The sequence below is a fragment of the Scardinius erythrophthalmus genome, assembly GCF_964197995.2.
Source record: "Scardinius erythrophthalmus genome assembly, chromosome: 10".
Taxonomy (NCBI): domain Eukaryota; kingdom Metazoa; phylum Chordata; class Actinopteri; order Cypriniformes; family Leuciscidae; genus Scardinius; species Scardinius erythrophthalmus.
Window position 1 is genome coordinate 43,292,275 of NC_138230.1, and position 13,812 is coordinate 43,306,086.

The 13,812-nt window shown below is 39.7% G+C and overlaps 1 protein-coding gene across 4 annotated transcripts in view; it reads right to left on the reverse strand.

Annotated features, from left to right (window-relative positions):
• trps1 (trichorhinophalangeal syndrome I) overlaps window positions 1-13,812 on the reverse strand; it is a 119,634-nt gene that overhangs the window by 75,251 nt on the left and 30,571 nt on the right. For all 4 annotated transcript variants that reach the window (XM_081377141.1, XM_081377143.1, XM_081377142.1 and 1 more), the window contains 2 exons: window positions 10,826-11,646; window positions 7,017-8,110 (listed from right to left, as the gene is read on the reverse strand). In XM_081377141.1, the coding sequence (XP_081233267.1) occupies window positions 7,017-8,110; window positions 10,826-11,646 (1,915 nt within the window). The remainder of the gene's footprint in view (window positions 1-7,016; window positions 8,111-10,825; window positions 11,647-13,812) is intronic.

Sequence of the window (13,812 nt, forward strand, 5' to 3'; positions counted from 1 at the left end):
GCGATGGATTTGGATGGTAAACTATTCTTTATTATAGGCTTCTTTGTACTTCACCCACGTTCCAATATCGAGGGAAAAAATCATCCTCTTCACAAGCGCAAAAATGTGCTTGAAATCCAATATCGAGGGAAAAAATCATTCTCTTCACATGCGCAAAAATGGGCTTGGAATCATCACAGTGGAGCGGTGCTTAGGCTGCGCAGCGCTGAATGGTACGAATTGTAGGCTACTACTGACTATTTAAAAAGAGCAGTGTAATTTTTATATGTTAGTTTGACTATTTTATTATAATATTTTATTACGGCTATAACGAACAGTCTGCGATGTCAAGATTGCAGTGCTGGAATATGTTGTGTGTGTGTGTGTGTGTGTGTGTGTGTGTGTGTGTGTGTGTGTGTGTGTGTGTGTGTGTGAGGCGCAGGCGCGATCGAACCGTGGAAACATAAACACATACTCCGTCATGTTCATATAAGACATCATTCAAACTGCAAAGGGTTGCAAAACGTTGGAGGATATTTTGCAAATAATTTTTTTTTAATAGCCTATGTTTTTTGACAGTTTGTTTTCAGAAGTTTCAAAGAGTTAGTAAAAGAGTAAAGAAAAAGTTAAAACATTTTTATTTAAGTATCTATTTTTTATTAAGTAGGCTATTTATTTTGTATTAATACATAACCTCATTGTATTAATTTATAATGTAACATTATAGAGTGACATTGTGTCAATAATCGTCAAGCACAGGTGACTCCGCGTGGTGGGAGGGGGCCCCCAAATCAAATTCTGCTTAGGGCCCCCAAAAGGCTCGGGCCGGCACTGCCTAAAACTGACAATTAATCGCCATAACCGCAATTATTTTTTAGACAATTAATCGTCAGCCAAATTTCATAATCGTGACAGGCCTAGTCAGAACTAATCTGCCGAACCAACAAGAATCATGTAACCATTCAAAAGTGTACAATTCTTCTTAATCAATATACTGTAAGTGATTAAGATTATGTACTGAACCAGATTTAATGCTACCTGCCCTCCTACACTATAATTTCCTCATGCTTTCAATTTTAATTGCAATCACAACCAACTTTTTTCCACTTTTCATTTTGCAAAGCATCAAAACAGCATCATTGATTTAGGGGGGAAATACTTGAAAACATGAAAAAACGAATTAGCATCTATATCGATGTCAATAACGGCACTGAGTGGCAGTAATCTGCGCTTGTGAACATGAAGGCCTTTAGCTATGCACCAGCACACCGGCTCAATATCCATGACAATGCAGTGGAGATGGCCGTTCACCTGAGCGGGTGACAGAAAAACTAGACGGAGAACAATCTCAGTATGGGGTGAAAGTGCGAGTCCGACACTTATTCGGTCTCCAAAAGGAAGCCAGGAGTCCTCATCGACAGAATCAGTGGGAAACCGAAAGGTTTCAGTCATGAGCCTTAGGCAATAAGATGCCTTACGATGACATAATAGACTGTCATCCATAAACACCCTGCAATAAATGGGATAAAGACTTGAAAACTTGTATTCAAAGAATCATCGCTCAGAAGAAACAAAACAAAGGCTCTTACACACCAGTGTTTACTTCATACTACATATTCATTGATTTCAATGGGAATTATTAATGCATTCATGCTTGATTTCAAAATCTCTTTCCACCCTCAAAATGGATCTTAGATATTACAGTAAAACATTCCTAGAAGCTGGTGAATTTATTTCGGGATTCACTCATGTTACAATGTTTAATGATGTCTGAGGTTAAGGAAATCCAAACATTTTACATTTTATTTGTCTTTCCTTATTGTTCAAAGTAGAAAAAAATTCCCAGTGCTGCAGTGTGGCAATTAATGACTGAGAGAGAAAAACATTTATTTTTCTTTAGCTCTTATCCACTATTTGAGGTCAGATATGTAAAAGAAAATGTCCATATATTAATAATAAGAAAGTTAGACAAGCGATGCACTGAAATTGACAAATAAAAATATTTTTGCCCAAAAATTAGGTTTCGTCCTAAATAGGGTCGAAATCATTAAATAAAATATAACGTTTAATTAGCATTTCATCTATGACACATTTTGAATGTTTCAACATGTATGTTATGCACAAAACATTGATAAACTACAACAGGTAAACGTGTGGACGCACTTTAATGTGACCAAAAATGACGCCAAAATAGCAATATGTAAGATTTGTTTGGTGGACTTTTACTAAGACTTTTACCCTTTTCATTTACCCAAATTTCCTAAACTTTTTTTTTTTGTTTCAGTTGTTTTTGGCTAAATTAAAACTTGAAATTAATTTCAGCGCATCACTACCGTAGACGGCTAATTATGCAGAGGTAAAGAACATAATTTTGTCATCACTTGCAGTATTGATGGGAATTACAATCGGTTCACCTGAGCTGTCCGACTGTGACTCAGCCAATGGCGTGAGTTTGGGGGCGGGGCTCTCTTTTGATCCGAGCAATGGAGGATGAGTGTTTGAAATGCAAAGATGTGCAGATATTACACACTCCCCTCTTCCTGAGTGAATCCCACAATGAGCTAAAGTCCGAAAGCAGCATGTCTAAAATCCAATGCAGTTTATTCTCAGCTCCTGCACGTAAAAGGTCTCCCTTTCCCGAATTGGAGGGCAGTGTGATATATTGAGTGCGCACTGGATCGGGTGGGCACGAGGTGTGGAAGGCTACGGCATCAATATCAGGTTCACGTTCGCGGTGGGTGGGTTGCTGTTTGGAGACTAGAGGGCAGGATTCTGCTCATAAATCTACACTATAGCGAGGTGTTCAGGAGAGACACATACGCACACTGGAAATATTATGTATCATTGATTCGACAGACCACACAATCCCTCACGCGCACACACAGAGAGGTCAACGAATGCTTCCACACAATGAAACCGGATACCATGACACAGATGTTCATACAATAACATGGAAGACACAACCCAGAAAACATGCACGCAGTAGCCTATAAACTAAGATCTAGAGTACACAAAATTCTCATGCTCCCAGTAAGCCTGCATGGGGAAAAGTAGTTTAAAACAAAATATGACATGCACATTCTCACTTGCACACACACACTCGGAACGGTCTGAGCTGAGAAGCAGGAGCTCTCCAGGGAGCCCATACAGGTCTGATTTCTGCTCTCTCCTCGCTGGTTCCAGGCTGTGGGCTCTGAATACAAACAGCGCCTTATTCAGAAAGGCCGCACGCACAGGCTGAAAACACTCAGCTCCACGTCCACCTGAAACAACCAGCCCTGGGCATCTGGACCATGATGGACGTCACTCAAGGCTTAAGCACACACAAACCTTCACACAGGGGACAGGTGGGTGTATGAGGCCTTCAGATTCACAGTTTCCTGACATGAGCGCCAACTTGACAAACGATTCGTTCGCCGGGATCTTTGACAAGTCAGATTAGACCGTTGATCATTTAACAACACTTGAACTTGTGGAATTACTGAAAAAAGTTTAAATAGCAGGAAAAATGTGTCTGTCATGCAGCTACAGTATGTGTAACTTCTTTGTGTTATCTTATGCACGTATGAATGAATTATGCATGGGTTGGAAATCGATTCTTATTAAAAAAATATTCAAATATTTTCATGACATTTGATTCCAATAAACTGTTCTGGAATGTCTGAATGTCAGATGTGGATGAAACGCATAATAAAATATGCAATACACACATTAGAGTCACTTTAAACTCGCCATTGTCGTGACAATTGACTTGTATTTTTTGTCAGCAAACAGTAATCAGCTTGAGTGTGCAATTCATTGTTTCCTGGGATTTCATATATGCATATGCATTTGTGTGTGTATCTCACTAACCAAGTAAATGCAAGATTGGTTTAGAAGAAATAAAGACAGCTACAATGCTAGATGACAATTGCTTTTTACAAAAATTACAAAAACTTTATATCACAATTGATTTCTGATGTTTTTATCTGCAATGACCTGATCATTAGGCAAAAGTTTGCTCACAGTACTGAATTTAGCATTTAGAATAGTCTTTTATATAATATTAATAGTCTTGTAATAATGTGATATGTAGGAAATTGCTTAACTTGCTTCTCTTGTTCTAATTTGTAAGTCACTTTGGATAAAAACATCTAAATGATTAAATATTAAATGTGAAACTGAAAATAGATTAAACATTTCAAGAATTTGTCAGTCAAGTCAAGTCAAGTCAAGTTTATTTATATAGCGCTTTTCACAACACAGGTTGTACCAAAGCAGCTTCACAGTAATAAATTAGAACAATACATCAATGTTTGTTTCTAGTGGAACGTCTACGTTCGGTAATGCTGATCAATAGTATCGTTGATTGATTAATTCAATTAAATATCCCCAAATATCCCCAAATATCCCCAACTGAGCAAGCCAAAGGCAACAGTGGCAAGGAACCGAAAAACTCCATCAGGTGACCTAATGGAGAAAAAAAAAACCTTGGGAGAACCCGGGCTCAGTGAATTTCATAAGAATGCATTAACCGCATAAATGCAATGAAATAAAGCATATGGCCGTCATGCATTAAAATGTTGCTATTGGGTTCGTTTTCCCATTTAAACATCAGTAGTGAAATTGCAAAGAAGAAGTTCTTGCACATAATATAGCAGAGTATACTATAATATCAAACACATGTGGCATTGAGGTGGTTTGGTGTATTTACACAACATTTATATTAGATTAAGCAAAGTGCCTTTCTGTTCTCTTTCTACTGTGCCAAACTCAAGCGGACATATGGATTTCAGTGGTGCAGTAAACTCATTTTTATCAGTAAATTCAAACCGGCACATGTAGACATGCCTGTAAACTCTGGCAGAAAATGGAGAGTAATTGAGATCTCATGTGAAGGTGAAGCAGAGCCACGCTCATCCGCGCCGCACATACCAAACAGATGGTGAAAGAAACAATATGGAAAGGTATAATAGATTCCCACATGTACACGCCTAATGGACATATGCACACACACACACACACACACACATGAAAACAAACACTGAAGTGCACTCACATTTACATGCACACCTGGCCTCAAGACAAGCTAAATCAGAACCAATGAGGGACTGCTGTAAGAAAAGCTATTCCTGACGTTTAGCATTTTCAGTTTATTCAGCTGTGTTGCTCGACTTCAAGTAAAAAAGTGAGAAAAAAAGAAAAAAGAAAACCTGTTACCTATCAGTATAAAAGCAAATCCGCCAACACAGAAACAAATGTGTAACACAAGCTCGCTGGATTTAATCAACAGCTGCTTTCACCGTCCAATGCTATTGTGCTACAATAAGATATATGCATACATACATACATACATACGTATATAAATATTGGACCTTTATAATATGTATTAATATTTACATAAATACAAATGATGAGTTAAAACATTTCAGAATATGAAATAAGTATTTTAAGAGATACAATGTTTAATAATATATCATATTTATATATTTAACAAACTGAGGTAATTCCAATGCTAAAAAATAAGTTTGTGAAGATAATATTAGTGATATTTGCCAGCACAAAACTCATCGGCTCTATCTTAAGTCATATTAGCAAAATGTGGTGGTCAAAAAAGGTCAGTTGTCTATTGTCAATAACACACACAGAAGTCACTATCAAAACAAGTTTTCTGTTGGAAATGCAAAAAACACTAGCTTGAACCTGTTTTGGATGTGGAATATGCAGGGGAAAATCTTTCGCCTTCATGTGAAATTCCGGCTAAACTTTATTTTAAGGTGTCTGTGTTACGGTGTAATTATACATTTAAGTACTGAGTAATAATAAACTACAAGTGGGGTTGGTTTAGGGTTAATTGCATGAAATTATGCACAATTTAACACACGTAACACTGTAAAATAAAGTGTTACCGAAATTTCTGCTTGTGTGGACTCCTAATGAAATGGCTGGATTTTGCCATTGAAAATTAGCTAATCAAAATGTGACTGCACCAGTGTTATGGGTGGTCTCAAAGAAATTGCAATGCAGTTACTAGTTCTAGACGGAAACTTACTGACCCAATCCATTAAGCCCACCCTCAAGACCACTAGATATGGTTCGGGTCACTACATGTTTGTAGCAAAATTAGAATCTTTCGTAACTATTGATCAATTTAATTCATCCTTGATGAATAAAAGTACTGATTTATTTTATTTATTTCACCCAAAGAAATAATATAAAAATTCTTACTGACCCCAAACTATTGCTTAATGTTACAAAAGCTTTCTATTTCAGGTAAATTAATTTAAAGAATCCTGAAATAAAAATGTAAATAACTGTTTTCAACACTGATAATAATGAGAAATGTTTCTTGAGCATCAAATCATCATATTATAATGATTTGTGAGGGATCATGTGACACTGAAGACTGGAGCAATGATGCTGAAAATTCAGCTTTGAGCACAGGAATAAATTACACTTTACTATATATTCAAATAGAAAACAGCTGATTTAAATTGTAATAATATTTGGTAACACTTTATAATAACGTTCAGTTTTAAGTCATTTATAAGTGGTTAGTTAATGATGAACTAATCATTTACAAAAACATTCATAAATGATTAGCAAGTGATACACTAACATTTTATGTATGTTTTGTAAATTCCGTTACAAGTCATTTACAAGTGATTAATAAATGATTAACTAATTATTTATGAAACATGACTATGTGTTCATAAATGATTAATAAGTGAAATGTTAATTATTGTATGTATGTTTTGTAGATTCAGTTATAAGTCATTTACAATTGATTAGTTAATGATTAACTAATAATATGCATTTCATAAATGTTTAATAAATTGTTTTTTTTTTTGTGACTTACAACTGAACGTTATTATAAAGTGTTACCTAATAGTTCACAATATTACTGTTTTTTATGTGTGTTTTTTTATCAAATAAATGCAGTCTTGGTGAGCAAAAGAGACTTCTTTTAAAAACATAAAAAATCGTACCGATCCAAAACTTTTGACTGGTAGTGTATAAACGTATCTAAAAAAGATGGATGTGTTATGAAATGTTACCTGTAGTGACGAAAGATCTCCTCCTCCACTTCAGTGAAGAAATGGCACTTAGTGCAGGCGTATTCTCCGGGATGATCCCGCCCTGGTCCCGCTCCTCCATCCCCTGATCCCTCCTCCTCTGGTTTGACTTCCAGTAAGGTGTGAGAGGTGTGTGCGCTGTCATAGTGCAAGAGAAGCAAGTCAATATCAGTGGAGGTGAAAGGGCACTGGTCACACAGGTGTGTGACGGAGCCTCGGGGAGCCGGCGGGGACGGGGACGGGGTCGTTCCTCCGGTTGTCAGTTGCAGCAGAAGAAGAGCACAGTGTGAACAGGAGCTCTTTCGGCAAGCGAAGGGGTACGAGATCTCGCCCAGGTGCTTCTCGGGGGTGCAGAGCCCACGCGGGCAGAACGGGCAATGTTTAATGGTGCACTTGTGAATGCTGTGAACCCGCTGGTAGTGATGCAAAAGCGGAGCGACGACGATGACCTCCGGTCCGTGTGTCATTGAGTAACGGAAGTCGCAGAACTGGCAGTTATAACTGGTTACTACAGTTTCAGGGTCGCCTGTTGCTCCAGTCTTCTCTTTTTTACGTAAATGTGAGTTTTCGTCACGTGTCTTTCTGTCCCTCTCCACTGGACTTCCCTCCCTGACGGCGGCTTGACCGTGTCTTTTCTCATAGTGCTCTAGAAGCCTAGAGGAGCTGGCGGATTCGCAACTAAAGCTGCAGTACTTGCACCAGTAATACGCTGCAGGAGCGTCACCTTCAGTGAGGCTAGGAGAGTCTGACGCACGGATTGGTACAGAGTATCCAGCAACCGAGTCATCCTCGGCCCTTACCGCCACTCGATCCGCCCACTTCCCGTGCTCATCCGTCCCGATCCGCGGTACGCAGTTCCCCTTCCGCTCAGTTGAGGACTTGTCGTCCAGGTTGGGGTTGAACGGAGGTGGACTCTTCATCTTGTTGGGGTGCGTCGCAAGGAAATGCTGCTCGAGGTCTACAGACGAGCTTCCCATGTAGGTGAAGTTGCAGAACTTACAGCGGAAGTACTTGGTGTTGCCCTGACAATCTTGCGTCTTCCTCCCAATTCCAATAAAGGTGCCGGCTAACGTCACCTGTGAGAGCAGGGAGGTTGAGACAAAGAAAGAAAATGAGATAAAGGGAAAGAACAATCATCCGTGAGTTACAGAGAATTACTGAGAAATAGAAGTCTGATATAATAAGGCAGACAACAGACTTTCAATAACCCTCCCAATCTCCAAGACGAGGCGGCGGTTATCACCACACAAAGGCAAATCACATTTTATGTTCTTATTACTTCTCAGCGCTGAGAATTCGAAAATCCTCCAGCGAGCAGATGGGGAACATGTGAAACCTGTAGACAAGTGGAAGAGCAAAGCACCCATGCAAGCAGAGACGAAATGGATCTTTTCTTATTAATAATATCCAGGTGTGACTTTAGTTCTGATACTTTGAAATTAAATTTAAGTTCTCTTAAATCAGTATAATTGCATGCATATGAAAAAAAAAAAACAGACGTGCTGGTCAACGGCTTAAGAAGATGCAATAAAAGTCCAGCCTATAGACGTGCATATGGAATATGAAGCTGGCAGTCACAGTCAGAAGAGAGTATGAGTGGGAGGTCTCGAGCTTCATACGCACTGTGGGGAATTCAACGTCACGCTCCAGACAAAACACTCAAGGAATGTCACAGCGCAGACAGACCCTTTCCCCTGAGCTGTATGTTCAAGCAATGATTAAATAAACACCCACTGCGAAGCGTAATGTGTGCTTGACTGTAATTCTACACATGCATATTACAGATACAAAGTGGACCAATTTAAAGTCTCAGCTGGTTGCCCTGTATCACCTGTCTGTCTGAGCAATTGAGCAGCTGAATTCAAAACTTGTAAAAAATGATTAAATGTAAACGTAGGCAGACTGCACCACGAAAGAGTCTCTCAAAAGATATTTTTTACATTATGGTGGGGAAAAAACATATAAAATATCCTCCATAACAATAAAAGATCACAACTAAGGCAGCTCAGGAAAAGAAATATGATACACATTTAAGTAAATACAATTATTATTTATTGTTAATGATAATAATAAAAAATAAATTAAAAAATGTTTAAAATACCTAAAAAATAGGTATTTTGTCCAAAATGTATATTTATTCACACTGGAGTTAATATATAAACACAATATGTTATAACATATAAAGAGTATATTTTGAATATTATTAGTACTAAACTATTTCATGCATCAATGAGTTAGCAATAAGTAAAATCATTAGATCTGGCTGGTAAACCGGGCAATATCAGCCCTGCACTGACTCAAGCTAAACGCATCCAAACTTGGCTCAACACGCAGAAACCCAACTTAAATATGACGCTTAAATTGTAAACATGACATTGTTGAAGTGAAGAGTGAAACCGTGCTGAAAGTTGGGCAGATAAATGACTATGACATCTGTTCATTACCCATCGTTTCAAATAAATCGACTGCTGTGTTTTCACTGGCTCCCCTCACCAGCTTCCCTACGCTCTTTTTCCCCCCTTTTTTCATTGGGAAAATGAGAAATCGCAGTCGTCGATATTACTGCATGGAAAATTCCACGAGGAACGAATTCTGAATAGACTCATTATTCAAACTTTTTTCCTAAGAATTTATACGGTATTACGACAATTTGTAGACAGGCTGATGTTGAATTGAAAAAGATTGTGGCCGGTGTTGTTAGAAGAAGAAAAAAAAAGCTCAGGTACTCTGAGCTGCGCAGTGTGCTTGCTTGATTGAGTACATGCACATGTGCAAAGCAGGCAACTGTTCATAATGGTCCATTTAAACATGATACAGTGAGACTGGTGCCACGATAAATCAGCCAAAAGTCACAGAACAAAGCCAAACGCAGTGTGCCAGCATGATCCACACTAATCTCCTTCACATTTTTTGTTTGTTTGTTTTGTATAAATCCTAAATCACCAAGGTGATATGACAAATGACGCTTGCATTTCAATTTCAATGGAGCAGCTTGATTGCTTATTCATGGCGTCATTTTAAAACACACACATGAACAAATGCAGACTCTATGAGGACTAGTCAAAATTTCAGAATGAATTCATGCCAATGTTCATCAGTGTGCGAGTTTCTGCGTGTGCATGACTTTGCATGCATCATATACGCTTGCCATGCATCAAGTGGTTTTATTCTGTGACATACATTTTAAGTTCCACTGTTGCATGTGCATGCATCATTTTGAAGCCTTAATGACCCATGGGTCTGATTATAGCTGTGCTCCAGAACATAAGGAGGCGCCTTGCTTCCTACATAGGCAGCTGCCCTACAAGACAGCATCTTAACTGAAATGAGCTCTACATAAGCGCCAACTCCTGCGAAGACTTCAGATGATGCAAACTCTGAATCAACATGCTCTAATGCTACATTTTTCTAAATGTCAAAATCATTTGTTAACAAACAAGTATTCATTACTTCAATAAGCTAATTGTTTCTGCCTTAAATTAGTACATTGTTTAAATCAATGCATTATTAGCTAACTGTGATTTTGTATATGTACATTTCTGAAAACTTAGTCACCTCTGATAGCAGATCACTCTAAATTGTAAAGGTGCCTTGAAACGATGTGTATTGTGAAAAGCACTATACAAATAAATATGAATTGAATTGAATTGAATAAGGAGAGGCAGACGGGAGACTTGATTTGATTTCAATACAGATGATGAGAGAAAAGACGCAAAACTCCAAAATGCATAAATAGACATAGCACATATGCATCAAGTGTATTTAGAAACATTTGATCCCTTGGAGATTACCTGCACGTCGTAGGTGCCGTTGAGTACGGAGGACCTGGGTGACCCTGCTTCTGCCACAGATCCGCTCTGAGCCGATTGGCCGAGGAGGCGCGCCGAGTCTTTGGCCTGTGACTGGGCTGTGAACTGCACCATGTTGTGTAGTGCCAAAATCTTATTGTCCAGCTCTGCGTCTTGCCGCGTCCGGTTGTGCAGGCCCAAATGGTACTTACGAAAGTGCTTGATCAGGTCCGTGGGGTCATTGCCGTAGTAGCCGTACCCACAAATGTTGCACTTAAAGTCTTGTAGTTTGGGTGAGGTGGGTGGAGGTGCTCCTGTCTCCGCTCCCAGAGGACTAGGGGCGTCTTCTGCTCCCCCGATCGGCCTCAGTGGATGAAGAGTAACAGGAGGGACTTTAACTTCGACCGCAGCGCCACAAGGGCTGACGGAGTCCAGGAAAACGAGTGGGCTGTGTGCGTCCTCTCCGTTGCTGACGATGACGCCGCCCGACCGCGTGTTTGGCCTCAGATCGATCCGCTCGTCCTCGCCGTCCGCTCTCTCACCCGGGTCAGAGGTTGTTGGAGAGTTGGCGGAGTCCAGCGGTTCGCTATCGGTGCCCTCGCGGCTGGAGGAGGACGCTGCCAGGTTGTGGCTGGAGTAATGTAAGTCAGGCCTGTCTGGTTTGATGGGGCCAGGAGAGGACGGCTCCTCCTGCTCTTCGGGCTCTGAGGCCTGGCTCCCCGTGTTCCCGCTCTCTGGCCCCGTGGCCTCGGCCGCCACCGCCTCGCCTTCCTCTTCTTCACTGCCGAAGCTTCTCAAAGGGGGATTCTTTTTCCGCACCATATCTGGAACCCAGCAAAAGAGAAGAGCAACGTTAATAACTAGACGCAATGTGATACGATTCCAGCAACAAGCAATTTGTCTGTCCTCCAACTACGACTACCAGACGTGACAAAATCAATCACAAATCACAGTCAATCAGAAGGGCACTGGGCGTGTGGCCGGAGTCTCTCTGTACATAATAAAATTCATAAGGGCTTGACATTAACTTTTTTGCTCAGCAGCCACTGTGGCTAGTGGTTTTCCAAAGTTGCTAGCCAGTCTGCATTTCACTGGCCACAACTTTGACATCGATACCATGGGGAAAAACTGCCATTTTTAGGCTATATCATAGGCTGCTGTCACTAAGACCTGACGCACGGATCTATCGCACTGGTACACATGCGTGTTTACATTCACTTAAAACAAAACTGGTGTGAATTCTCGACAAGTCCGGCATTTTGTCATTATTTTGTGTATTTGACTGTTTAAGCACAATATACAGTATAAGCAATGAAAAAGAACTCAATTTAGTACAAGGAGGCTTTATGTGCACACATAATCTGAGGGAAATTATGCTCAATAAGTGCAATCCTACTCCGAAATGAAAGCCCTGTGACAGCAAAATTATTCATGCAATATTCAGAATATTCTCGTTTCCTTCAAGATCTGAGGTGAATTATCCTCTGTCGCTTTTAATACAGCCATAAAGGTATTCAAACTCGCATTCAATTCTTTTAACGTTAAATAAAGCTCATAATCAGTACCTGAGATTATCATCGTCATATTTTGTCGTTCCAACCTCTGTGTCGGAGAAATAGAAACGATTTCTAAAACGAATGATTAAGTATCGCCGTCGTAGCTGGTTAGGACAATAACTCTGATTAGCATGGAAAAGATGTCGCGGCGTCACGTCTGGTTAGGACACGGCGTTACTCAAGTAACGCACTCAATGTGTGGTTCTCTTTGCTTGCATGCTAAATATAATTTTGGAGCCAATGAATGCACCTATTCTGCTCTCTGTAAAAGCTTTTTGATTGTTGTTTGATTTTCGAAAATCGGAGACAAAATGCCCTAGAAATGGTTCTGCTCTTCCAACTCAATCCATAAACAGCAAATGAGGTTCTAAATATCAGTGACTATGTCGGCGCCGGCCTTTGTTGTTGATGTTTTAATGAATAAAATCTGTGCACTTATGTCACTGATGTGGCTTAGGGACACACATTTTAATCAGTTACCAAAATCAAAGATGATAGGGAGAGAGGGAAAAAAAGTGGAATTTATAAAGTGATTCATAGCAAAAAATTTCCATCAGAACTCAATGAGATCATGCATGTTTGTTCATAGCAGGCAAATTGCACTATTAACTAGACTTTCCTTTGGCACAAATGTGAATTTCTGTGAAAGGTTTAGCATAAGGCACAGTTAAACATAATTTTGCATTTGCAAGATGGTGTGCGTGTTGGCCGCTTTCAATTTAGGGCAATTACAGTTTCTCATGATTTAACAAAACAGGGGCCTGTCTTATTACGACAGACCGTCGAGAGCAATTTCCTCATTTGGTCCGTGATGCAAATGGATATTAAATAAAGCAATTCATGCTTTGCAGAGAGGCCACACCTTAACCACAGCTAAGTTAATAAAAGTCTTGAGAAAATCTAATCACAAATATGACCACACCCTGTCAAATCACTCACAGCATCTTAAAACTCTGTGAATCTGAGGCATCACGGCATCTAAACACACTTCAGCCGGTGATTAGAAACACACCTGTCTGGGTCATATTACCACCGCTGAAAAGAGATCGCATTTGAAGAAGAGATTTATTCAAATATCAGCGGCGTCTGTAGCGAGCGTGACTGATGGTGGCACAGATGTAACTAATGGCTGATGTCGTTTTCTGAAAGCTTACATTCTTAAACTGTCATGAAACATCCAAAACTGCACATCATTATTGTATCATATCAAGAAACGCAATCAAAGACATAACACTGCGTGCAGGCCACAGCATGATCTGAAACGTGTTGATGAGGATGACAAATAAACTAAATGGTAATTACCGCTCCACACAGCAAGATTACTCATTTGTTGGTTTTGTACACAAGTTTGTATGCCTTGCAAACAGTTCCCAACATCATGGAAAACCTAGAAATATCAGGGAATAAAAAAAAAAAAAAAAAGATTTCCAGGCC